At 39.2% G+C, this 27,365-nt stretch overlaps 2 protein-coding genes and 2 non-coding genes across 4 annotated transcripts; 1 reads left to right on the forward strand and 3 right to left on the reverse strand.

Moving 5' to 3' along the window:
- The first annotated feature begins 688 nt into the window (after positions 1–688).
- Positions 689–18,568, forward strand: LOC104948442 (probable acyl-CoA dehydrogenase 6). Its single transcript, XM_010774646.1, has 9 exons — positions 689–910; positions 7,050–7,170; positions 11,832–11,961; positions 13,173–13,279; positions 13,686–13,853; positions 14,079–14,252; positions 14,744–14,905; positions 16,778–16,928; positions 18,081–18,568. The coding sequence occupies exons 1-9, from the start codon at positions 710–712 to the stop codon at positions 18,169–18,171; spliced, it is 1,305 nt and encodes a 434-aa protein (XP_010772948.1). The 5' UTR covers positions 689–709; the 3' UTR covers positions 18,172–18,568.
- A 49-nt stretch (positions 18,569–18,617) lies between these two features.
- bet1 (Bet1 golgi vesicular membrane trafficking protein) lies at positions 18,618–20,740 on the reverse strand. The gene is made up of 4 exons (XM_010774647.1): positions 20,524–20,740; positions 20,241–20,347; positions 19,850–19,906; positions 18,618–19,295 (listed from the first exon to the last, which is right to left on the reverse strand). The coding sequence occupies exons 1-4, from the start codon at positions 20,540–20,542 to the stop codon at positions 19,140–19,142; spliced, it is 339 nt and encodes a 112-aa protein (XP_010772949.1). The 5' UTR covers positions 20,543–20,740; the 3' UTR covers positions 18,618–19,139.
- A 2,169-nt stretch (positions 20,741–22,909) lies between these two features.
- trnae-uuc (transfer RNA glutamic acid (anticodon UUC)) lies at positions 22,910–22,981 on the reverse strand. The gene has a single exon. It is a non-coding gene; the product is annotated as a tRNA-Glu (tRNA).
- A 1,681-nt stretch (positions 22,982–24,662) lies between these two features.
- On the reverse strand, positions 24,663–24,734 carry trnae-uuc (transfer RNA glutamic acid (anticodon UUC)). Its single transcript has one exon. It is a non-coding gene; the product is annotated as a tRNA-Glu (tRNA).
- Between the last annotated feature and the right edge of the window lie 2,631 nt (positions 24,735–27,365).

Here is a 27,365-nt window from a genome sequence, read left to right on the forward strand (position 1 = left end):
TTATAACTCAGCTTGTCTCCATCATAACTGTGAAAGGTTTCAGACAATATATAGTTTCATAAATCCGATTACGCGCAAGTTTGAACTATAATTTTCTATATGTTGCATATCGTTTTTCATATCTTTGCCTGGAATAAAAAAGCACAACATATTTCATGGGTAAAAACATGCACATCTACCAATCCTTTAAGACAGTTGTTTTGTCTTTTGATCTATTTAAAACAAGCATGTCTATTTGTGACTCTTAGTCATACATTGCAGGACTTTCATCAAACAAGGATATTTCCTTCCATAGATTATTATATTTAACAAAGCTTTGTTCTGTGATTCAATCTCTGATGAATATTGAAGAGGAAAAACTCTCTAGGATTTACCAAGAGATTAGCAATGATTACAGAAAATAAAACACATGTGTATTAGTGCAGAAGAAGTATGATTCCCCCAACTTCCTTCATACTGGGAGGAACCACTACTTTAATAGATTATAAACTGCAAGTGGTAGTAAGCTTTTTTCAACTACTGGGTTACACATTGTATCTTTATCTAGTAGGGGTATTTCCCTACATGACTGAAGCTGACGGGAAATCAAACATTACCAACATTAACATTTCCCATTTGGATTAATGTTTTATCTCGGAAGAAACCCAAAATTCAAAGTAGGTGAAAGTTACATTCACAGACTGCGCATGCGCACACGCTGTCAACAGACATGGCGCTGCGTGAAGGAGCTCTCCGTTTAAACCTGCTACTCAACAGCCGTACTTTCTACAAATTCAACTCCTCTGTTGGTGTCCGGTCGTTGTCGGACAATGTTTCATCTAAACCTGTAACACCCAGTGCCCCAGAGATCGCGGGTGACCATTTAATCTACACACAAGAGCACTTTGCATTAAAGGAGTCCCTCAGAAAGGTAACACATGACTGCTAACAACATAGCATCCTTTGGCATTACCATGAAAACAAGGCTAGGTTTATCTTTGGTAACAAGGTGACAGGTGGATATATTGTAGTACCCAAGTGTGTTGTTAGAAAGCAGGAGTGTTATTATGCTTAAAGTAGCTGTATGACGCAGCTACATTATAATGGGAGTGGGTGAAAGGTCACTTTGTTAGCTTGTTATATAGGTACCCTTCATTGAACTGTCGTGGTGTCTGCAGAAGCTGATTGTGTTATGGCTTCACTGAGTTAAACATAAGTTTGTACGTTGCTAGCACTGTTGGAAAGCTGTCTTCATCCTCAAATGACTGCCCAAACATACAAATAATAACGTGTTTTTTGTTGTTGCACAGACTCAGTGTTTTTATGACCCATACTTCACTCCCACATGTCCTACCTGGGTAATGTCATCTCTGCTCTGGCACTGAGATTATTTTTAAGCTTTGGTTACTTTAGTCAGTTCAACTTGAGATAACATATGGTGTCATGGCAGCAGTCATTGTGTGATAGGGCTGGATGCACAAACTATGTTCAATGAAGATTAGTAGTTGTGGTCAAGCCTGACCACGTAGGAGTTTCCCGGAACAATTTAAAAATGAATACTGCAACAAGTTTTGTTGCTTTAACATGTGTTTCAGAGACTGATGTTGGCTGAACAATATTAGACTAGGTTGATTTAGAGGTCAAAATTAGATGTGTTCTTCCTATAAAACGATATTTATATTAGTATGACAGTAAAGTGCTGATAAAGTGTGGGAAATGTTCTGATACCAGAGGATTTGGGGACTATTTGTAGACCTAAACACATTTTGACGTGGCTTGACAACTGATTGGGCCATGACATTCAGATTTAATCTCCTATCAAGCCAGTAGGGCTGGTCAATGGGATTTAACCAAAGCAGATCTGATGTTTGGACTTTTTGGACACTGAATAGTATGTTGCATCTCCCTTATATAGAAACTGCACATTTGTTATTCTTCTTCCGGCCATTGACTTTGTCTGATTAGAAAATATTCAGTATAAAAACAGATTGTGTAATTTGGGAAAAATGGAAAGTGAGTCCCACTTTCTGTTTTACAGCACAATGATATAATAATTTGTATTTTCCCATGGCATTGCTTGATGAAACCCTGCAATATTCTGGTCATTAAAAGTGTAAAATGGCTGTTTAATTTAAATTTGCTACTTTTGTTTCAAAATCCTAGAATAGAAGGCATATGGATTATTTCTTTAGTGTTTACTCTGATGTCTCCAGTAGTATGTAATGCTTTTGTTAGTGACTCAAGCAGCAGTCTATTCTCTATTTGCTTGAGAACAATTTGGTTTCAAAGGCGAAGGTCTTACTCATGTTTTCTGTTTCCCAGCTTCTTCCACTTAAACTCAGTGTGCCTCTCCTTTTTCAGCTATATTAGTTACTGATTTGTGACATGCAGAGCTTTTATTTTTGAAAAGCTAAATATCAGAAGCTGCAAATTACAGTTGTAAAATATCAAAGCAAGAATTAGTAATCAGCATGACTCATTTGGGATACATATTACTAGACAGACTTTGGAGACATAGACTGCAGAAATAACAAGTGTCTAATTTAAGGCAGGGAGCGAAAGATGTTGCGGTAAATGGGGGGAAGCTTGTTGTGTGACTAAACCTTCAAAAGGATGCTTGGAGGTTGAAAATAAACGAGCACTGGGAATAATGGGAAGCATGAAAATGTGAAAAGGAAATGCAGAACAATATGTTGGCAGTGCAGGAAAGGGAACTTGAGGTTTATTAAAAGAATTCACTGTAGAATAGTGTGTGTTTATAGATGCTATACAAATAGGGTTATAGGAAATCCTTAAGTGACTGTCCAAGGTCAGATGTTGATCGTGCCAATGTTTCCACTACCAATCTTCTGTTAATGGGTGGGGAGGGCGTAGGGCCACATACAATGTTGTTAAATTGGCTGTATGTGTGTGTGTGTGGCATGATGCTCATTTATAGATTAGACTAACAACTTCCCATAGTAAGAAATTAGTCAGGCTTCCAGTCTCCCATATACAAACCAGCCAAACAATTGTAGTGTGTGTGAGAGAGTGTGTGGGGTCAGCTTCTGACATTAATGAGGACATGGAGTCAATAGAGTTTTCCTGAGCACTTCTAGGAAGAGCATCCTCACATGCGGCCTCCCATGGTTTCAGACTTCCCCAACACACACTAAAAGCTATTGTAGGCTGAACACTGTTGGCAGGTGGGCTGTATTTCTTTACTTTGTTTATGTTTTGTGCTACTAGCAACAAATTACCTTTTTATGTTTCCATCCTTTACAATTGGCTTGTGAATAATATAACTTTCTTCTTGCCTGAATACTTTTGACTTTCCTGCAAAAAATACCAATATATGACTTAAATCATGCAGCCTTATTCATTCATATGTTGATTTGAAATAGTTTACTCTTGGTTAAAATATATCAGGATATAGTGATGTTGAGGCCTAGCTGTTCACTGCTTTCTCGTGGTTGAACCTTTCGATAGATGATGGCTTTGGTAGTTTATTTTCCTCTTGCTTGCGAGTGACTTCATTACCAGTATTTCATCTATGCTATAAACCCACTAACTGGACACACTCTTTAATGAACTGATTTGATACATTATAAGTTTGATTCCTGCTTTATGAGTATAGTTTCTTCTACATTCACACGTATTGTGATCCATCCTAGACTTGGAGTCTGAATCTGTCTTTTGCTGATCAATTGAATGATTTACTTGAAAATAAATGTAAGAACATGTACTTCACATTTAATAAATCATTCAGTAGATCTCGGTAGCCCTGTTAACCATTTGCAACATTGCCTCATATGTAAAAAAAATAAATATATAATACAACCAGAGAAATCTCTGAGAGCTGATTTATATCACTACAGTGTAGAATGTCACATTTTCCGAACCTACAGTAATTGACAAAATGTCTTGATAATACCATATATGGTCCTAGCTCTAACACATAGTGTGTTAAGTACTAAAATCTATATGTATTAAAGAAAACCCATTTTAACACAATGGTTAGGGTTGGTTGAGAGAAGCCCAGTCTTTATGTATTGTGCCAGTCTGGACATTTTGTAAGGCCTGGTGACCTTGACCCTGTCCTTGACGGTGTGATGATTGTTCTGGTATGCAGCACAAATAGTCCACAATAGAGATGTGGACATACTCCCTAATGACCTTTTGGTTTCCCTTTCCAGCAGCTTCTCTTTCCTCCCTTTTCCTCACATGATTCGACCTTTGAAACCAGATGAGTTTATTGCAGGTTAAAGGGGACCAGTTTTTTTAAAATGCTGTATCTTGTGTTGGACGTTCATTTAGCTGATTTATACAGATTTTTTTTAAAAAGCTAGTTATTTACCCCATATATTTTGAAAGTAGTTCCTGTCTTCTGTTTTGAGCAGTGAAAACATGATGTCCATGTTTTTTTGTCGGCCTCATATTCAGATATTCCTCAGCCACTGTGTTTTTTTTGGCTGTCCGACTGGTTGTGTGTTTTGGAAAGATAAAAAGTTTGTGCATCACTTTTGCAATCCTGGAAAGAACCTGTTAATTCTTCTTCAGCACTTTGTTTTTTTTAGTTTGAATGGCAAAACACAGGTCTTATCCTCATTGATGGTCGTGCTTTCACTCTCAGGCAGAAATTGAATCTAAACTGCATGAAAGAATAATCAAATAGCTTTTATATTTCACACTATATTTCAAATGGCTCATTAAACTCCTTTCATTGGCCAACGCTTGGAGCTGATGTTTCCTATTTCCATTAGCAACCTATTTTGATTTAATCACTACTTTTCATTGGCTTTACCCTCCATTTAGAGCAGGGGTGTCAAACTCAATTTCATCGCGGGCCACATTCGCATAAAGGTTGCACTCAAAGGCCCGGTTGTAACTATATAAATATATAATATATATATAAAATAATGTATTATATTACATTATTGCCTCTGAATTGGATTATTATCGGATAGGATAATAACTTAGTAATTAACTATGTCTGAAAGCAGAAGTCCATGGCAAATAATTGCAAGTCTCTTCAGTGTGCATGTCACAAAACGAGATGCATTATGGGACATGTAGTTTATGGGCAACCTGCTTCTGTAAAGGTGCATGTAACCGTATAATAAACGTATTATATTCTTTGCAAGCTCTTGCTGGGCCACATAAAATGAAATCGCGGGCCGGATTTGGCCCCCGGGCCTTGAGTTTGAGACCCCTGATTTAGAGCATATTGTACTGAGCAGAGAAACACATTGTGGAGCAGATTATAATGGGAAACCAGGGTCCATTAAAATAGTTTATGCATTGAAGTAAATAAAACCAATAAAAAAGCTGTTGTTTATATAATTCTGGCACACAAGTGCAAATCCATTTGTTGGAGGACATTTTATTTTTAGTTGGAGAAGCAGACAAGGCAGGTCACAGCTCATATATTTCATTTTCTAATTTATTTGGTTATAATAGCGGGTAAAGCACAAAATACCAACATTATTTAGCAGAAACGGTTGTTGACGTCCCGTGCACTAAAGCTTCCTGTTGACAAAGCCTGCTGTTTAAAGTTGAATTGTTATAAGAATTGGCAAGAAAATAAAACATGAACTTTAATCCACACTATAGATCCACTGCCTATCCTGTGTGAGTTCCAGTAGAAATAACACCGTATGAGTGTCTCAATAGATTCATAAGTGCTTCTCCAGCTGTGGGCCACTTCCAGGTGCTCGAAATGAGTCACGGCACTCAGTCCAATGTCAGGCTGCAAACCTGCGATTAACTCCCTGTGGATCTTTTGGGCATGACTCACCTAACCAGTCACTAGTGATAAACACTGATAAAGCACAAAGCATTTCAATTGGGCGTAGAGACAAAAGAGGCTCTCACTGTTCAAGATTATTATGTAAAATTCTGTGACGAGATTACCAGAATCTATTTGTTCTTCACATATGAAGTCATTATTTTTTGCATTAGTACTGAATCAAATTAGCGAAAAGCTGGTTCATTTAGAGATATATAAATGATCAAATTCAGATACTGTATCAGCCGGTTAATGACATTCACCTCCTATAGAGAGAAAATCATTCATTAACCACAACTGCACACATATTTTCTTTGTTCCCCTCTTAACGTATATAATGAAGTCACCTTTCATTTCCAGGCGGCTGTCTATGCCAGTGGCTGAATAGATAAAGTGACTGCCAACCCAGAAGGAATGTCATTCGTGTGGTTTCAGTACTGCACTTTATTTTTGCATTATGGTCTAAATGTTACTTTAGAGGTTTTTCTCTCCTGCCAAGAATAAAAATACCGGAGGAAACAGATCATTAAAAAATTGGCTTTTGAATGGCTGAATGCAAAGCTGTCAGCACTATACCAACAACTTCAGTCATCTCCATCAGTGTCAGCTCTTAAAAACCAATCATCCCCAAAACCCTCAGTGTAATTTGCAATGCAAGTTGTTTTGGACAACTTGGGTTACCATAATTTTTTACTGGATTCTGTTATGCCTTAGTTTTTAGTGCTATTTTTCCGCTCCTAAATGCATAGATTGGGATTAAGGCCAAACCCCTGCCATTGTTTTCTCAGCCTGCAGCTGTCATATTGTGTGTCACAAGCCAAGCCTTGGTTATCAGTAGGGGACTGATAACATGCATATGAAGAAAATAGCATGCCTTGCTGTCATTATAACGAATTTCCCATATATTAAAACTTTCCAGCCTGCTCTCTATTCATTGATATATAAAACCTTTCAACGCTGTCTGCTGAAGATAGATTACATAGGTTTAAATAGAGATTTGCACTGCACAGCAGGAAACTTGTGTATGTATAACAGTCATTGTGTGTGTGTTCACTCATAATGGGTATCTGCTTGGTGGTATTTACGTGACAGGAGATCAAATAGCCGGGCTGTCATTCTTTGTCGTACAAAGAGGGTAAAAAAAAGAAAGAAGTCAAGGAAATATGTGCATTTTGGCACGGTAAAAATGCACAAATATGCGTGGTTATGCTTCAAATTCACCATGATAAACAAACAAAGACCATGCACACACTATCAGAAACATACAGTAACATATCTGTACCTTATTGTGTGTGTGTTCTAGATCATTGACCAGGAGATCAACCCCCACGTGGAGCAGTGGGAAGCAGAAGGCATATTTCCAGCCCATAAAGTCTTTAAGACCTTAGGAAGTGCTGGCTTTCTCGGGGTCAACAAACCAGTTGGTAAGAATGTATTTTATTAAACATTAATTTTCATACACAGAACGTTTGGGTGACGCAGTTGCTTGTTGATTAGACTCCAAGATAAAGTTCAATACTTCTGTTCTTGAGATTTTTGCATGACGTTGAGTTAGTATGTTTGGATTCCTGTGTCTTCTTCAGGTCTGTAATTGACTTACTGTGCCTCCTGGGATAAAATCCAACTACTCCACTTGAATCATAAAAAAGGAATTCAGGATTAGCTAAATGCGAGTGTTTTTTGTAATAAACCTTAAGAAAGATTTCTGAACAATTATAACGGTTTCATTAATTTAGTGAGTGTTTCTGGGTGGCATTATCTGTAGCAGAGTGGTTAGGGAAAAGGTTGGTTTGATAAAGAGACCCAGAAGCCTTTTTATGTCAGTGAAGAAGATAATAATCCTGCGGGGAAACGATTAGCTTTTTTGTGCTAACCCTTTTATTGAGAAGTCAAGAGAATAAAACTGTTAAAAAACAGAGATGTTTGGCATGTGTTTGCAACATGTGTATCCATGGCTCTGGAAGTGTTTAAGGGGCATTTTCTGGCTCAGACCTTGAGTCTATTTGTACTCTAGGGCATTTTAGTTTGTAATCCATTCAAATATGACAACAGATTAATAACCTATGCCTCAGTCCACATGATATATGTTGTTGGGCCGTGCTGTTTCTGTTGCCACTGCAAAAACTCCCATGATAAATCAGTAACATGTCTTCAGACCTTGCCTTTAAGGATTTCATTTTTTAATCCAAGAACACATGAATAAATGTCACTCAGAAACATAATTTCAGTTGTGGTTAGAATAGTTCTGAGGGGATAGGTGAATCAAAGAGTGACCATCTCCGCTTCAAGGAGCATGTGGCATTACTTTCTCACAGCTGTAGTCGCTTCCCATTCATTTTCCCTTTGTTTCTCAGCCATACATTACAGTCGCTCGGCTTCAGAAATGTTCCCACTGTGTTGATGGGTGCGGGTGTCACAGCAACATCCCACAACAGCTGTCTGCTATATTATATATCCCATTTCCAGATGTGTACCCAGCTGTGTCCCTGCTGGGGTAAGAGATGGAGCGGAATAAGTTCTGCAAAGTTAAGGACCACAAAATAGTTGTGTGTGAAATCATTCTGAATACATAAAGGGATTTTTATGGCAAATGTTTGACCATCAACTGCAGAGATTTATAGTTTAAAGTAATTTCATATTCCCTTATTATTTCCCGCTGTAATAGATTTATTTATCCCGCTATCTTTTCCACTTCTAATATTTGTTGTGCTACAGTATTATAGCTGTTCTTCCATTGGATGCTGAGAAAAACCAAAGGTGTGAACAATAATGTTGAGCACTGAGCTCGGTGAAGAGGATTGCACCACAGGCCTGTAGGTCAAAGGAAAGGAATTGAAATGTGCTGAGTAGACGAGAGATAAGCATTAGTTGGCAGGATTAGAGATGAGATGCAGCTCAGAGGAAGACACTCTGCATTATCAGGTGGATTACCTGAGGTAAATGTGTACAAACAAATGTCTGGGTTGCAATGTTTCAGTATGCATTTACCTCTCACACTTGCACTACAGAGAATAGCCACTGATTCTCGTCTTTACAACTAAAAATGGAAAAGCCTTCAAAATAATGACAATAAAGGCTGAATATTACAGTATTCATAAAGACTGAGCTCAGTTACCACACTATTGAATCTGGCATCTATTGATCATCCTGCCACATTTGGCTTGATATCTGTAATAATTTGAGCAGTTAAGTTGCTATGGTATTATATGTCTTTGGGATAGTGTACAACTAGACGTCCCCTCGCTGCGGTGCTGACTAATGGAGCAAACTCTTAAAGAATTCTGCTCTGAGTTAATTGATCTAGAGGCTCGATTTACAGGAATGGGGATTTAGGAGTCTGGCCAATGGAGAAATGATTAATCAGGCGGAATGTGAGAATAACTCAACACCAAATACAATCAAAACAATCTCCTACAAACAATGTTTATTTTTTAAATAAAACATGCAACATGTGGTGAGCTTTTATTATGTACTTACAATATATAAAAAGGTTTTTGGAGAAGACATATGGCACCGTTAATCTGACCAAAACCTTCTTCTTACTTGTCCTTTATTTTGATTCTCAAAATAGTGCAAATGTTCACACCTTTGCTATCGCTGTGACAAATGTGTTCACAGACAGATATATAAACACCTGGCAAACCAACTTTTGTGGTGGTCTCTGCTACAGAAGGTGTCTCCAAGACCACATTTTGTAGATGACACACACTCAGAACCTCAGGGCAAAAACAATACCAGCGTTGCCGCTGGTAATGATGAAGGCATGACTCTTTGGACTGACTGGTTGGCAGAAGAATACAACCCGGTTATCCCAGTTAATTCTCAGTGATGCTCTGTGGGCATGGATGACTTAAAATACTGGGAAAACAGCACTATCAGTGGACTTAATGGACTCACGCCAAGCAACAAAGTTAACGCTCCTGTTTACAGCTTTGGACATATCCAGCACGTCCCTTTATTTAATCCCCTGACATGAACACTCAACACATAGTTTTCACTTTTTCCATGTACAAGGAAAGGCACTATTAACATAAAAACCAGAGAACAGGAAGTTTTCCTAAGGCAGCCACGTTGAGGGAGAAGACAGAGATGACCCCTGGCTCCCTGCCTGTTTTCCTCTGCTCTGAGAGAAGTATCCGCTGCTCACACCATGGCAATGGCCTCTTGTCTCCTGCCTGACAGATAGACCCTGGCAGCCTGCATACTTTTCCCTTTAACATATTTTTGCTACTAATATTTTTGAAAAATAACCTGTTGGAAAGTTGTGTGTCAAGGCTGTTGCCCTGTCTCACGACTACTACTTCTATGCATGATAGTTACTTTTCAGATGTTATAGTATATCACACTGTGTTAGTGATGCATGCATTCATGGGTTGACTAATAGTGTAATTACACCTATGTCTATTGTATTAATTATACCGAATTATCATGGATCTAAGCTAACGGCAGTGATTCATCGGCAATCTCTCCCATGTTGTCATCCCCGATTTACCATCACTTGTGTCCCTGATCAAATAAGATGGAAAACAGTGTTTACTCGACATATGCAGTGTCTGCATCTTGAAATGTTCTCATCTCAATCCTTCAATATGAGCTTCATATGGATTTCCACCCGATGAGAGCCTAGCTGAGGAACATCTGGTGTTCAGTAGAAACACATGTGTAAAGGTTTGACATTTATGACAGAATTGTGTTTGTTTTTCTCCTGCTTGCTTGTTCAAACAGACAGCCTGCTGTTTTGCTTAAAGTGGGATAAACCTTGGTGCTTCCCTTAGTCCACATTATCCACCGCAGGGTTTCCAGCGCTCAGAGACTTATCGCTGCACAGCTGCACCTACTTCCTCTTATTTTAGACTCCCCTACTCCCTTGTTTTTGCTGGTCCCACTAATAAAGGTCCCTCTCTCCCTGTCCCCATTTATTGTGCTCTCTTTCTTCCCCTCCCTGTGTCTCTCTGACAGTCTGCCAGACGGCTTTCCGTTATTCGATAACTAGCCTGACAGGTGATATTAAACCACTATGCTGGAGTGCAGGCCTCCATGTGGTAAACTCGCTGATAATTATTCATTGTCAGTCAGTTTTAGTATCCATCATCCAGTACCTGGCATACTGTATTTAGTCAAGGGAAAACCAGGACATTGACGACCCCTTCACAAATGTCTTGTTACTTTCGGCTGACTTGGCGTTATCATCAAGAGATTTGTCCTAGATGAATAACTGTCAGATTACATTTGCTAGCATTGGATGATAATGTCAACAAAAATTCACTGCAAACAGACTTCAATTTCGTATTGTTTTTGTTTTTGAAAGGGTCTGAATGTGTGTGTGTTCGACACTAATGACTTAAAGAGAAACGCAGAATAAAAGCGAGCACATTACCTAGCTACAGTAAGTTCCACTAGTAGTAGACAGAAAATTGTCTTAGCACTAAGTATATTAGTATTAAAAAAACACCCTATTCATTTCACAATAGATGCTCCGACTGATGATGAAAGGCAGAGGAAAGGAAAATAGATGGCTCTATGAGGATAACTGACAGAAAGTGGTGTTTTAAACATAGCTTATAGAGCACTGTTCAACCCCATTAAGGCCCTAAGGTCTTTGCAAATGCCTCTACTGCCAGAATAAAAGAAATAGACATCAATTTAGATATTTTTTTCAGTAAATGGGTTGTTTAAGAGAACAAAAGTGTACTAAGCCAAAGAGATGAGATGACTGTGACCCACCGTGCTGCTGACCTCCCGGCAGTGCTTTTTACACGTAATTACAGAAAGCGCAATTAATGATAACATCCTGTAATTAATTTGAGTGCATGCTCCGGTGCCAACGGTTCAGAATACGGGTTTGACATAAACATGTTAGGCAGCGAGGTTATTACAGAGATAACGGGTAAGATGGTTTTTTCAAGGCTAGTTTAAGAGGAGAATTAAGTGATGGGTTAGTTATGTCCAAACCAACATTTCTAAGCCGTTCTTCACATTGGTAAAGGTCCACTTCTCTTTTCAAATTAAAATAAGTATGGAACACAATTTTCCACACAAGAGCATCGATCTGTCCTTGAAGGAGTGTGTGTTTTGTCCCGTGCAGAGTATGGAGGCCTGGGTCTGGACTACAGCTACAGTGTGGCAGTTGCAGAGGAGCTGGGCCACATCCGCTGCGGAGGCATCCCCATGGCGATCGGGGTGCAGACTGACATGACCACTCCTGCACTGGCCAGGTACCTTCCCATAAACAAGGAAATGTGTTTGTTTTTTTACGAATCTGCTGATATGGGTCTTACTGTAGGTGAGCACAATTCCCATTAGTTTGGGTTAGAGACACGTCACTGTACATTTAGCTTTACTTATCTCCCTCCACCTCTGCATTTTTCTTATCAGAAGGACAACTAATGATTGACTCAGGCTACAATACATTCTTTAAAAAGTCTCCCTACATGGACATCTTTTATAATGAGGCTATAAAAAGCTAGCATGAATTGCTATCCCTCACTGATTAGCACATAGTATGTATGACATGGATTACCCTGCAGTTATTACCTTGTGTTTGAAACTTGAGTTTTTCTAATCAAACCAATGTCTTAGCAATAAAGGAAGCATCGCTACTTCAGACATTTTCATTATTTGTTCCAGCTTTGCAGACATATCTATCTCATTCTTTCACCCCTCAGCTTTTCTTAGCTTGTGTTTATTTGGTGCATTTATATTGGTCTATCATTGACAACAATGAATTTAAAGGCTGCACTCTTTAAAAGCAGTGAATTGCACTGAAGGCACTTAAAGTCATGAAGCAAGAATGTATGTTATAGACAGTGCTACAAATCCTATAACCAAATCCACATCCATATTATTTTTTTACTGGTTATATGGACATTTCTACAAGGATTTCTCAATTGTAAATATAATTATGACCAAATGTATTTTGTCCAGGCCCTATTCAACTGGGCATCATGTGTTAGTGGTTATATTAAAGTTAAACTCCCTTGAGGGTATTGTTATTGTATATTTGGTCATTGTTTGTCTCACGCATGTAGGGCCTTGGCTTGTGATATTGTTCTGCTTCTAAACAGCTGCTGGTGACACAAGACAGACTTCAGTTGAACAGACTGTATGAGTCTCCGGAGTTTAATTAGGGGATCCACACTAGCTTGCAACGAGGTCGAAGTGCTAAGAGAGCTGCAGAAAAAAAAATACCATTTGAGCTTCAGGATAAGACTCCCTCCTCTGTCCCACTGGAAATGTAATTGCCTCAAAAATGGCAGTGCTGTTTGCACACAACCTATTGCTCTACAGTACAACAAAAGTTTCACACAACTTTTATTAGACAGTAGCCTGACAATGAAGTCTGTAGAAAGTACTGTAATGTCAGAAAACTTAGGACTGACTGTATTGTTAGTTGATTAAATAGTTATTTATTAATGTGTGTTTGCAGGTTTGGCTCAGCTGAGTTAAAGCAAGAGTTTCTCCTTCCCTCCATCATGGGGGACAAAGTGGCGTGCCTCGGAGTCAGTGAAGTCGGAGCCGGCTCTGATGTCTCAAGTACGTCTCTCCTTCATCTATCACATCATTTCCTTTTTAGCTTCTGAAGGACCATTTGAAATGAGCTTAGGCTGCGGAAATGATGGAGGAGCCAGAAATCAGCAGTCTTACAATCAATCTGGCACTAATGTTCTCTCAGGGGACAAGGGTCCCATGCTGTACATTCTGTATATAGGCCAAACTTCATAACTTTGTGCATTTTTGTATTAGTATGTATTATGATTCACGCTTAAACTTAACACCAGCTTTAAACTTTAGACTGGTGTGTCTTTCTGCTCCTAAACATGGTTTTATTTCTTAGATTATTCATCCGTTGAAACTTTTCATTTAACCTTATGTCCTTCCACTCATCTAACCAATTTCCCTCTCCCCTTCCATTTACACGCTCTACCATACATCGATTCAGGTATCATGACCAAGGCAGTGAGAAAAGGCGATGAATATGTGATCAACGGGGGAAAGATGTGGACCACCAACGGTACCCAGGCTGACTGGATATGTCTGCTTGTCAACACCAGTGACGGCCCCCCACACAGGAACAAGTCCCTCATCTGTGTGCCCATGAACCTGCCAGGTAGTGGTCTGTTTGCTATGTGTGTGTTTTCCATTCAAAGCAGAAGGCCTTTCACATTCATCTTTTGTGATTCAAGTAGATTTAACAGCCCTCAAATCCTACTAAAACACATTATATTCCCACATTTTACCACAAAATCCCTCTCTTCAGAAGGCCCTTATCCGGTCTATGGATACTAGCATTTGTTATTATAAGTGTGCCTGTTTCCTGTCCTCCCCTCTGTAGGAGTACAAATCGCTCGCAAGATTGAGAAACTCGGCATGTGGTCATCGGATACGGCTGAAGTGTTCTTCGATGACGTTCACGTGCCCTGCAAGAACATCATTGGCCAGGAAGGCATGGGCTTCACCTATCAGATGCTTCAGTTCCAGGAAGAGAGGCTCTGGGCAGTGGCCAATAGTGAGTGAGCCCTTCTTACAGCTAATCTCTCACTACCCCAAGCAATATCCAGTAATCAGACTTCATTTTGTCCTACTTTTCCCCTCATCCTTCACTCTCCCCTGTTTTTTTACTAAGTCTCATCCACCCCACACAGATCGAGCAGTAGATTGGACAGATTATAATACTGGATCATTTCCGTTTCCAAGAATTTGGGAGTTTTAGTCACTTATTATAAGCCATTTATCTTCTGTAGCAAAGCAGATGTTTGCTTTTGTTAATGGTTAGCAAACATGCATCAATATTTTCTTGGGAAGAACTTGTAAGAAACGACTTCTGAGAAGGGAAAGTTGATATGCTTCTATTAAATCTGAGGCGTCTTGCCTGTCAAACATTTGTGCATTATATCATAAATCAGAGGCACAAATGAGAAGCAAGCACAGACATGCATGCAGTTCAAGTGGCAGCAGCATTAGTAGTAATTCTCTATCCCTCTATCTTTACACATCCAGTCTTGACCATGATGGAGAACGTTATTCAGGAGACCATCCAGTACACGAGGCAGAGGAAGATCTTCAAGCAGCCGGTCCTCCACCACCAGTCAGTTCACTTCAGGTTGGCCGAGCTGCAGACTGAGGTGGAGCTGCTGCGCGCTCTCCTGCACAGCGCTACAGGTGGGCTCACTTTACATACAGACATGTGAACCATAATGATAGCTTGGTAGTGTTTGCTGCAGAAGCTGAATAACCTTTTGTCCCTCTCTATTCTTAAGGCACATACATCAATATAGTATTATATACTGTACATATATGTAGTTTTCAAATATGTGTGTTTCTGACTTGTATTAGTGTTGATGTTGTTGTTTTCAAGGTCCCATTTTATACTGTTTTTCATCAATATATTATAGCTCTCAGATATATACAAAACATGTCTCAGCATCCCATAATCCCCTCTGTTTCAAAAGTGCTGATTCTCTGTCTGTTACTTTAGATGAAAATAAGGAGCCACTCCCCACGCCCCTCTGAGAGAGATTTGGTTAAAAAGAACACAATGGTGCTCTAGGAGGAGATTCAGGTGATAAGGTGTGTGGGGGGGGGGGGGGGGGCTATGGTTAAGCTACCAAAGCCAACAAATCGTTATGACATCATAAAAGTGGACAAATCTGATCAGCTCATTTTCAATATTCTAAATAAAATGCATCAGGACAAAAAGCGAGTGAATCTTTTTTCCTGAAACTTTCAGAATCTCTTTACACAGAGGGGACACATGTTGATGTGTAAAAGACATGAAAAAGTTTATTTTGCCTAATAGGTGACCTTTATCATCCGTCTCTTCTTTACATGCATAATTACCCCTTTGCATATCCAACAGGCTTGCTTAGATGTGCAGTATTTTAAGAAAATCCTTCCAAATAAATGCATGTAGCTGTCCTTGTGGCACTCAATACATTAGATAAGACTGAAGACTCTGTATGAAAGGCCACGGTTCACTCTGCAATGCAAGAAGAATGAGAAAGCCAAACCAGCCTTCAGTTTGTAATTTGTAATATGTACAATGCAGCAGGTTGGGTTAGAAGATAAAGGGAACAGTGCTGGCTGGAGAGTGATATGCTAGCTTAGTAGTGATAATGTAACAGTAAACAACAATATGGCTGGCTGGCTGTAGACAGAACAGTGATTGCTTGGCATCAAAATGGCTCGCTGCTATATTTCTGAAACAACAAGAATTTCCTGGATAAGTTGCCCGAACTGGTGAATTTGACTCAAGTTTAGGTCTCTGCTTTGTAAAGAAGATTTTTTTTTGTTATTTTCAAAGGCATCAAGAGCTATTCTAATGTAATCCTCCCTGTGTAATACCATTATTTATGTGTTGATGCATTAATCTCTTAGCATACATTTCAAACTCCTGCTATGGAGCAAATGGTGAGTGTTTTGCTTAAGGACACTTGTAGACAGGAGGAGCTCAAGGTATCAAACGATTAATGGCTCTTGCACACTGCAGTTGTTTTTGGCATAACTTCAAAACCCATCAAAAAACTGGCTCATACCCACTTGTTTCAAAATACATCGCTAGTGCTTTAGAATACGAGGGTGCATCTGGCGGGCGTGTGTTCAAGGTCTTGTGATTTTCTCATCGTGTTTGTAACCACTTCATTGGCGGCCAGCTTTGAGTGAATTCTATCTCATCCGATTTGCATGCCCAGAAACAGATGAAAGCTTGCATCTGTTTGGCACAGGTAGATAAACACACACACACACACACACACACACACACACACACACACACACACACACACACACACACACACACACACACACACACACACACACACACACACACACACACATTTTACACACATTTCAACAGGAAATAAACAGCTCACACATGTTTTCTCTGGAGGGTACGTAGAGAAATAAATAGAGGCACTGATCAGCCACCGGTGGAACTGAACATCATTTGTTCACAGTCTTTGTTTTCCTCTCGACATTCTTTATAATGCCTTTGTATCCACCTTCTCAATACATATTTTCTTTATTTTTTTGCAGCATTGTACATTAAAGGCAATGATGTCACCAAGCTGGCATCCATGGCCAAGTTAAAGGGGGGCCGCCTGGCCAGGGAGGTGGGCGACAGCTGCCTCCAGTTTTGGGGAGGAATGGGCTTCACCAGTGACGTGCTGGTTAGCAGATTTTACAGGTGAGTCTAGTAATGTTCACTGATCTGGTTTTTAAAATGAGTTTCCTGTGTTTTCCATCACTGTGATTTATAGCATTTACCACAATTCAATTATTTTTTACCCTTGTGTTGCATTTTTCATCTCATCCAAGAAAACAAACTGCAAAAAACCATGACATAGCAGCACCAGTCACTAACACCCGTTGCTAGCCAACTAAGGTTACATTTGGCTGCCAACTATGCTTTTTTAGAGGGTATAATGTTTCCATGGTAAGAGCAACCTCACCAGTTGGCAGGAGCTAGATAAAGCTTGTGGTCCATGTCTTTTTTTAAGAGAAGTTAAACCAGATGGTGAGAATCAGATTGAGTGATGGCTGCTGCATAAACATAGCATGTAATCAAGTCATAATAATCTTTGAAAGCACACAATTTGGCTCAGTCTCCTGCTGTGCACTGTTGGGCTTCGAGTATCCTCATTTTTATACAGTGTTCAATCAAGTAACAGTTTCACTCAGATTATTTTAAACCTTATGTTATGCTGTGCTAACATCTACTGATGGGGTAAATAATGCAGCTGAACGAGGGGTTCAGGATGTACGACCGTGAAAACCTGATTGAAGCCATTGTTCATGTGAATAAAGTAATCTCCTTTTTTTGTTTTTTTAGACATTTTTGATAAACATTATCACGTTTAGGCTAACGAAACAAATGACTTATAAATAAATAATCAGTATGTGTGTGCTGTGTATTAGTGTTTTGTACATGGGGCTTACTTCAACATTTGTCCTCATTCACAATGTATTTTAAGGTAGTCTCCTCAATCTACCACATATTTCTCAGTCCTGCTCCTCGAACTTTAAAAGAAATGCGTTTTGTAGGAGGCCACGTTTGTCAACTTTGTGATCCATCCCTGAAAGTATGGCTCCCTCTCTCAGTATACTTTTCTTTTCCATCATTATACTGGTCTGAATGAAGTCCATGGCTCCACAGTGAGATGTCATTTGTGGATCACAAGAATGACAGAAGGACCAGCAGAGCTCAAAGTTGGTCGTGGAAAATGTCTTTCATATGTTCATGAAGCTTTTAGACAATAGTTTTGAGTCATGAGAAAATTCAAGAGGATTCAGTGTTGTATCTGACTGTTTGTTTGTATATGTCTGGTCCTTTCTACAGAGATTCCAGGTTGATGTCGATTGGTGGAGGCGCTGATGAGGTTATGCTGGGAATCATCTGCAAGTACATGGACACACTTCCCAAGAAGTGATGCAATCACCGCCTACTGTACTGCTGATATTGTGCTAATCACTTCCAATGAACTGCTTAACACAAACACCCAAGTGCAGTATGTTAAGATGCTTGACTTATGTAAGCATGTTAGTTTTGCATTTTGCCTTTGATTGTTTTGACTGAACTGTATGTAGTTCAAAAGACATTTAAACACACAGAATAATGAAGCTCCTGTTTTGTTTTCATGAACATGTGAACTTCCTAATTGTATTGCTATGTGATGAGTCAGTTAAAAGACTAAATCTATTTTTATAGAATAGGTGAAGAAAATAATGTGCTAGAACTTGTACAATAAATATCCCAAGAAATAATATGCCTTTTGTTTGTGTGTCAATGACAAATTTATAAAAATAATAAAAGAACGAGTTCAATTGTGTATGTTTTCGGCGGATTTTCTCAGTATTTAAATCTGACACTGTTCAATTCATCTCATAACATGTGTTTATTTACATTACAAATATTTTACAATAAACATAAAACAAAGAACAATACTATCTATTTATGTATGGATGCCAAATGTTGTACTTTATCCATTCATTCTTAAAAGCAAAAAGACTAGATTATTGGCTTTGAGTGGCCTTCTATAACTTAATGACAGATTTACCATTTGATCATGTTTACCATACAATGTGTTAATGACTGCATTAAGGTTATTGACACAGGAGTATCAGTTGTAAATTGGCTGATAAAGTACACCAATTGCGCATACTTCAGATACCTACTTCACGTGGTCCATTATTTAGACCGTGGTTTATTTGTAAGGATTCAATCATACAGCGTCAGAAGGATTTGGGATTTTGAAATTCTCAGATACATGGGCACATGTGTAGCTGAGGAATAAAATCCCTGCATGTTCTCATCAGCATTATGTTGGTTTGATCCATCAGCATTGGCACAGGCTGGGGATGAAGATGAGGAGTAAAGAAGTTCAACTGGGTCTTCCTATCATCTCAGCTTGATGAACCAGTACAGGACGAAGAAGACGAAGAAGCAGAAGAGCAGCATGTAGCACAGCAGCTTGGTCTGACTGCCTCTGGACAGCTGCTTGACTCGGCCAATGGTGGCACCCAGCAGGCCGCCCGTCGAGTCAAAGTCTGAGTCCTAGTGTGGGAAAGAGGGATATAGAGAGTTTAAAGTCCAGGCCAGCAGCAAACAAACATAGTGTAACACGAAGACCCGAGATTACTCCAGTGACTCTTGGAGCAGTATGGCACTGTTCAATGACTGAACTCAGCTCGGTTTGAGAGGGGGAAAGCGTCCTTTTTAATCCACTTCATTTATTTGAGCTTTTTTTTTTTTTTTTAAAGTGACATGAACTTTTAAATATAATTGATTAAATAAAAATTAACCAACAGTATAACATGGTTAAAATAACCTCTCTCTCTCTCCATCAGCAGAAACATTTAAATTATACTTCCAGATAATCTATGAATAAAACAATCAAATTATAGCATGCCATTCATAATACATTTTGTTAGTTCTTATTTTGTGGTCAATACTTCTGTACATAAGAATTTAATCCTGGACTTTTAATTGTAAAACGTTACATTGTAGTATGTTAACTTTGACTCTGAATAGCTCTTCCACCAGTTACATACTCTTATGCAGTGTTTTAACATTGTTCAGGAAGAGAAAGAACAGAAAGTAAAACTCACCATTTCATCCAACATTTTATTCTGGTATTTGACTTCTGTCCCAATGTCGATGGTAAGCTGTTAATATCAAGCAACAATAAATATGAATCATATGCACAGTAGCTAATGTAGTTACAGTTTGGCAATGAAAGTATTAAGTCCCAAGCTCCTTCAACAGCTCAACATAAATATATTCAAGACAAAAACAATAATAATAGTGAAAAAACAAGTAAACTATAGACATGTTAAATAGAAACAAATGTCCTTACGGGGACAATAAAGTATATCGTATCGTAATAAGATGAGCTAAAAACAAAATGTACCTTTATCAGAGTGGACTACACAGATCATGTGCAGTATATTCTGCTAAACCAAATATAAAAGCATTAATCAACTACATTTAGTTACTTACACTTTTCAAAGCGTGGACTTTAGACCTCAATCCCTCCTGTAGATGTTCATTTTCCTCTTCATACACACTGTAGCCACTTGCTACATAATTCCCAGGGCCTCCTTCACCTGAATGAAACGATAATTAATACACAATCGGTTGGCTATGTTGTCCTTACTGTAAATTAGCCCTGTAACGTTTCACTACAATATCAACAACATTAGCTAACGTGAGCTAGCTGTTTGCTAACTAGCCAGCAAGCTAGGTATTAGCTTTAAATTAAACATGTCCGTCTGTCTCTTACCCGCACCAGCGCGTCTCATCTTGAAAGGCTGACGGTAACACTGTCCGGTGGTTTATGTAACGTGTACGTAAACAAATGTAGACCGAATAACCTAGAAATGAGAGCTAACAGTAATCAAGTAAATATGGTGAGTTAGTGCATAGCAAACGCCACGACATCACACGGTGGCCGAGGAGGACAATCCCTTTGTGACGAAACCGCATAATTCATGATTTGTAAAAAAGGATTGACAGCCTACATGCAAAGTAAGAACACTGCTTGGTATTTTCAAATGTAATTATTGTTTTAACACTGATTGAAATAAGATGAGTTAATTTAAAATAAACTATCTGTTTATGCAGTTTATAGTTGATAATGTGTAGAGAATACAGGGCTATTTTCACGTTGAAATCATAGTTGAAATAACAACAGAAAATAGCATGTGAGGATACAAACGTATTAAAGCCAAATTACACTTAGCAGCAGACTCACTCTGTTGACCTGACTCATGTGCATGCTGTAACATCAATAGATCCACATTACATAATTATATTAATTATTATGTGTAAACATAATCTTATATCCAAATAATGTGACTGCTGTCATGCTTTCTTTCAGTCTCATGGTGATGTTATTTGAGTATTATAAAACAATTCACAATCTCTATTATATAATATACAATATCTGTTACGGGAGCAAAAATAATGATAGATATTTCGTAGGTGTTCGGATCATGGGGTCACGGGTTCAAACCCCACTGCAGTCAGCATGTCGTTGTGTCCCTGGGCAAGACACTTCACCCCAAATTGCTCCTGTGGGGATTGCCCACAGTATTGAGTATGTAAGTCACTTTGAATAAAAGCGTCTAATAAGTAACATGTAATGTAATGTAAAATACAGATAATAATGTACAAGTTACTTCTCCTTCACACCAAAAACTCCATGGTCCGATGCTTGATTTCCATATAAAAGAAAACAAATATCAAGGCAAAGTGCTGAAAAGAAAACAACACATTTTCTCATTTTTAAAACACAGGTCCCAAAGAGACAAACAGAAATGGGTTAATCTCCCTTTGCTAGGAGCAACCATAGACTGTATATATGGGGAGCAACATATTATTATATGGAGAAAATTGCTAAGATGTTTCTTTTAGACAAAGACAGATTGTTTGCTTTGAACATTTTGAAATGTTACCACCATAAAATGGAGACAAATATCCTTTGTGGATTTAATAATGGGGCTTACTGACACATCCGTCTGAGCTGTGTAGGATAGAAAAGAGTTTCTCAATATTTCCAAAATCCTAGAGGTGCTATTTAGCAGTGATTAGCTTTCGTATCCCCTCATTCATCATCCCTCACCTTGCCTTGTGCCAATATTGCAGGAGACAGCTAATATGATATTGGAGATCACAATGACTTTCATAATGTTAATTTATTCCAGTTCAATATCTTATAAATAAATACAACTTTAAGCTTCTATCTACCATAGTGCATTTCAATGCCCTATCACTCATCTTTTTATGTATCACCCAAAGGCTTTACTGCATGCATGACCTTGACAAGCTTGTCCAAGAAACAGAGGATATTGATTGAACTGTGTGTGCATCTCATTCAATGTGGATCTGTGAGGATTGGATTTGTCAGATGGGTCTTTAGAGTGGAGAAAGGCGTTTGGACGGTTGGAAACTGTTCTTAATCTTCATTGAAACTCTGTGGATCCATAGCACTCCTGTTGCAATGATTCACACACACACACACACACACACACACACACACACACACACACACACACACACACACACACACACACACACACGCACACACGCACACACACACACTTTGGCCTGAATGTACACAGATGCACACATGACTTAGCAGCCCTGTGTGCACACGGTAAGCTGTGTTTAACAGCCTTTATACGAAATGTATAGTATTTACCTATTCTACCTGAAGTGTTTTGAAATTATGTTTTAAATGTCTGCAGCAGATTTGAATCGTATGGGTTCAATAAAATAGTTTTCTGCAATGAGTACAAATGTAAAGAAAGTTAAGCTATATATCAGTTTATCAGACTTATAATTTGGCAAAAGTTTCTCAGAGACAATTCTTGTTATATCATCGATATCATAATCAAAAATACACTTTTTCTCGAACAGATTAAAAGAGAGGATTAATACCTCTTGTATATAGTTAATATGAGGCATAACTTTCTTAAATCCCTTTGGGGGAATTCAATTTGTCACTAGGTTGTTAATTTACAGACACAGGCACAAGGCCCACTGACATTTAGTTGTTTTGTCGACATGTTAACCGTTTTTAGGTGCCAACAATCAGTAAGGGTAATCTTGCTCAAAGAAACCAAATCAGGGTTGGATTCATATTCTCTCTCTCCCTAAAACTGCAGTTCCCATACCGGGAGTCGAACCCGGGCCGCCTGGGTGAAAACCAGGAATCCTAACCGCTAGACCATATGGGACATGAGGAACCACCACTATCTTACAAATTAGACCTCAAACAGGGGAAACTGGCTAACCTGGTTCTTTCCAAAGGTAAAACAAGCTACTGGCTGTATTGAAAACTTGTATCTTGTTTGTTTGATCTGTACAAACACTGTGGAGAATCAAGCCTGAAATGGGCCTGAACATTTCTTGTCTGGGAACAATTGTCAGCCAACCTAAAGGCCCCTGCATGCAAAGGAATCCAGGAAACTATATGAATGTCTTTTATTTTGCTAAATCCTTTATTTTGTGTTGTTATACTTTCTGTTTGGCACTTGCGCTATAAGGTGCTGCTTTGCAAATTGTGTTATATTTAGACAGAGCTGGGCTAACTGTATATCCCTGTATCTAGTTTTTAAGCTAAGGAAAGCTAAGATAAGCTACAAAAACCTACTCCAGTTATATATTCATCATACATGAAGAGTGGTATCAATCTTATCATCTTACTCTGCAATCAGCAATCATTTATAAATATCATCAAGTAAGAAAATAAATGGCAGAAAAGATTGATGAGGGACTTATGCATTGGCTCCTCTGCTCATAAATGTATGGATTTATTTTCTTCCAATACTTGATCTATGATGGCTCAAGATCAAAGGGATACTCCCCAGTCAGTTAAGTATGCTACCATTTGGCGAGAGGGGCTATAATTAGCTGAAAATGAGAAATGCTCATAGGCTATCTTTGTACCACATCTCACTGGATACTGCTGATGCTTAACAGTATCTGGCTTGCCTTGATTAGCATAATTCCTCCAGAGAAAGGAGCAATGGATGAGTCAGATGACGGAGGAGTCGCAGTGTAGAGGGAAACATGCTGGAGGATAGATCAAGAGGATGCTATTGTGCTTCCTACTATTAGTCTCAGGAGAAAGGATTTTGATTCCCACACTTAACATTGCTTTCAACTGCAGTTAAAAGAATTCTAGCAGCCCATTAGCCATGCTCAGAAATGATTTGGATCCTGAATAGATGGTTGTGTTGTTCAGAATGAGCCTAAATCTGCATTCATTAGCAAATGAGTTTTAATGAGGTTAGAACAAAACTGGGTGAGTTGGGAGATAGTGAGAGAATTGTGAATGAGAGGATGGAGGCTAAAATGAAAGACAAGCAGCAAACTACATAAAACGCCTGGAGCCCCAAGTATTTAATTATTAGATAAATTACCTAACTCTGTTAGATATTGTGAAATGAAATGTCATGATCAATTTTTTCATTTAATGTCTTTTTTCATAAAACCTTTATTTCAAGTGTTTTTCACTCTCACCTTTCAGGTGGGTTTGTTATTGTGCTCGCCCCTTCACTTCTAAGCCAACCACCTGCGTCCTCACCAGGTCATCGACCTCCCTATGAGCCAGATCCTTTTGGCTACAACAACCAAAGTAGGAGTCTGCAGGTTTTGTTTTGCACAGAGTTTTGTGTTTTCCTTAAACGATTTAGAATTGCAACACCAAAGAGGTAACATCATAATAACGAGCTAACTTAATTTTCATGATAATCTGTTTTGTGTTCCCCGATAAATTGGAAAGGCCCATCGACATGTCATTGTTTTGTTGAGATATTAAGCGCGTTTAGGTGTCTCCAAATCATTTAAGGTAGTCTTGCTCCAAGAAAACAGATCAGTGTTGGATTCATACTCTCTCTCACCCTAAAACTCCAGTTCCCATACCGGGAGTCGAACCCGGGCCGCCTGGGTGAAAACCAGGAATCCTAACCGCTAGACCATATGGGACCTGAGGAACCACCACTATCTTATCAACCAGTTTTCAAACAGGGGCGACTGGCTAACCTGGTTCTGTCCAAAGGTCAAACAACCATCTGGCTGTATTGACAACTTGTATCTTGTTTGTTCTGTACAAACACTGTGGAAAATCAAACCTTTGATTATATTCAAAGCCTCAAAGTTTGAGGCTTTGAGTATAAGGACAGAGACAACACCACATGGCTCTAAACCAAGGGAAGCTAAACTCCAGATCAATAGCATGACTTTCCTGAGCTCTGAAAGGCTGGTGTCTACTGGGAAATTATGGAGGAATCTGTGTAGATTCTCTGCAGACGTAAAGCACATTATGTTAAATATTCTGCAGCATCATAAATGCCATACTTAATTTTCCACATGAAAAGAAAAGCTTAAAGAGAAGCTGTCTTAAAACAGAGCGGCATCTGCCGTCACGCCTATAAGAACATAAGAAAGCCCTCTGTCAAACATTGCCTAAATACGTTCTCTGATGAACAGATGCAGATATTGTTGGGGAAATATTTTCCAAAGCCCAAAACTTTGGCCCAGTTTATCAGTTCATACTGTCCTGACTGAGCACACGCACCTGTAACCTTGGCTGCTGTGCTCTCAGTGTTTTGTCTCCCTGTTCCTGCCTGTTGGCGTCAGCTGATAGAGGTGTTATGATTCTATGTTGTTATGCGCAATGTTGATTATTCTCTCTGAACTAGCTAAATACATGGGTCTGGGGTTGAGTTCTTCAGAATTGACGTGGCAACTCTACCGTGAAGTCAGAACCTCTGGCTCGTGGACTTGTTTTGTGAATACACCGGCCGAAGCTCCTAAATAAACCATCAGTGTTTGACATCAGAGCTCCAGCTCTCCCCGTGTCTCCTTGCTGAGTCGGTGACTCCCACTACACAGTAGTTTCTCCCACAGATATGTATGTCTTTATAGGGATTCAATGTGTATTTCTTTAGGTTTCCTATACCCCCATATATTGCCATCTCACATTATGCTGTGTAATTCTAAATCATCAATGACTTTTGCAGGAATGGGTACCAATCATTTCTGCAAATGAAGCACATTACATTACATTTGTTAGATGCTTTTATCCAAAGCGACTTACATACATTCAGTACTGGGCAATCTCCACAGGAGCAATTTGGGGTGAAGTGTCTTGCCCAGGGACACAATGACATGCTGACTGCAGTGGGACTCAAACTTGCTACCCCCTGGATCGAAGTCCAGCACTCTAACCACTGAGCCACAGCCACCAGATAATTGACATTGAGCGAAAGAGGTTGGGGGAAGGTCATGACAGGGAAGTTCCTTTCTAAAATTCATCTATTTAATAGCTCACATTTGAGCTTCATGGCTTTTCCGTGCGGCTGAATTCCTTTAGGGGATCCCCCGTCACTCCTAATGACCAAGACTATTACTCAAAGTGAAATAAGTTGTCACACCGTTGTACCCATGGGATTATTCACCTCTCTTATCCATGTGTGTGTGTGTGTGTGTGTGTGTGTGTGTGTGTGTGTGTGTGTGTGTGTGAGCACCCTGACAACCCCCCTCAAATCCTGTGGAAATGGTGCAAAATTGCCCATTTACAAATACTGATCATATGAGCTTCATGTCTTGTTCACATTGAGCTTTTTATTCATGTGCTGACACTTACACGGATGAGCCTTGATGTAACATGATCCGACTCTCAGGCTTAGCCGTTTATCCTGTCACTCTCTTTCAGACATGTTTACATACACACACCTCTAATAGTCAATCTTCTCTTCTCTATCTGCACTTAATGCAGAGCGTATATATTATCAGTGTGCTGAATGAACAGCGGTTGGGAGAGAAGATAAAGATATGTGAGCTGTGTGTTTACAATAATGTTGGCCATTGCTTTTGCTATGGTTCACTATGGAATGAAACCATCAGACCATATATGGAAAATACATTCATATTTTTTCGTTCCATTATCAAAGTTGATAGACTGAAAATTCTGCAGTTTGAACACTTATTCGAACTAAATTACTTAAACATTTGATAAGCCTATTTTCTTAAGTGATTTAAAGTTTGCTTGGTCACCTTCCTGTCCATTAGCTACACAGATGCATTGAGACTCAAGGCCACTGCAGGCTGTTTAGCTCAACCCATGGGGTGTTTCTCAATCTCGAGTGCGCTTGCTTGGTAGCACACGTCTTCCGAGTATCTTGCTTCAGAAGCGAGGCAAGAATACTTCCTAGCCTCGGAAAACGATAGAGTCATATGAGAGGCCCCGCCTTACATTTTCCACCACAGATTTGGGGGAATTGGTCCGTGCGCAAAGCATTGTGGGGATTTTATAACCGCCGAGTCGTCTACACATGTGCAGCCTCGAAATTTCTCCAAACCAAGTACGCCGGGCTCGGTAGAATTCCAAGTATGCTGGACATTGGAAGTTGGAACAGTGCTTCGGCGGCACTTGATCACGTAGTATGCTTGAAATAGTGGCTCTGGAGCAGCTTTACTCGAGATTGAGAAACACCCATGATGTAACAGGATGTAAGTAATTCTACAGCTGGTGGAAATGATCTTGCATTATGGTAATCATGTTGAAATACCTTGCATCATTTGCAGCACAGATCTTAAAAGTAACAGGACAAG

Source organism: Notothenia coriiceps, unplaced genomic scaffold, assembly GCF_000735185.1.
Source record: "Notothenia coriiceps isolate Sejong01 unplaced genomic scaffold, NC01 NC01_scaffold00014294, whole genome shotgun sequence".
NCBI classification, from domain to species: Eukaryota; Metazoa; Chordata; class Actinopteri; order Perciformes; family Nototheniidae; genus Notothenia; species Notothenia coriiceps.

Bases quoted from the DNA above. Each gene is read 5' to 3' on its own strand.
- LOC104948442 (XM_010774646.1), top strand. From the start codon at position 710: ATGGCGCTGCGTGAAGGAGCTCTCCGTTTAAACCTGCTACTCAACAGC. The intron at 11,962-13,172 runs GTACCTTCCCAT...GTGTGTTTGCAG, and splicing joins ACCACTCCTGCACTGGCCAG to GTTTGGCTCAGCTGAGTTAA. The intron at 16,929-18,080 runs GTGAGTCTAGTA...TCCTTTCTACAG, and splicing joins CTGGTTAGCAGATTTTACAG to AGATTCCAGGTTGATGTCGA.
- bet1 (XM_010774647.1), bottom strand. The intron at 19,907-20,240 runs GTAAGTAACTAA...TGATATTAACAG, and splicing joins AAGTCCACGCTTTGAAAAGT to CTTACCATCGACATTGGGAC. The intron at 19,296-19,849 runs GTGAGTTTTACT...TTCCCACACTAG, and splicing joins ATAAAATGTTGGATGAAATG to GACTCAGACTTTGACTCGAC.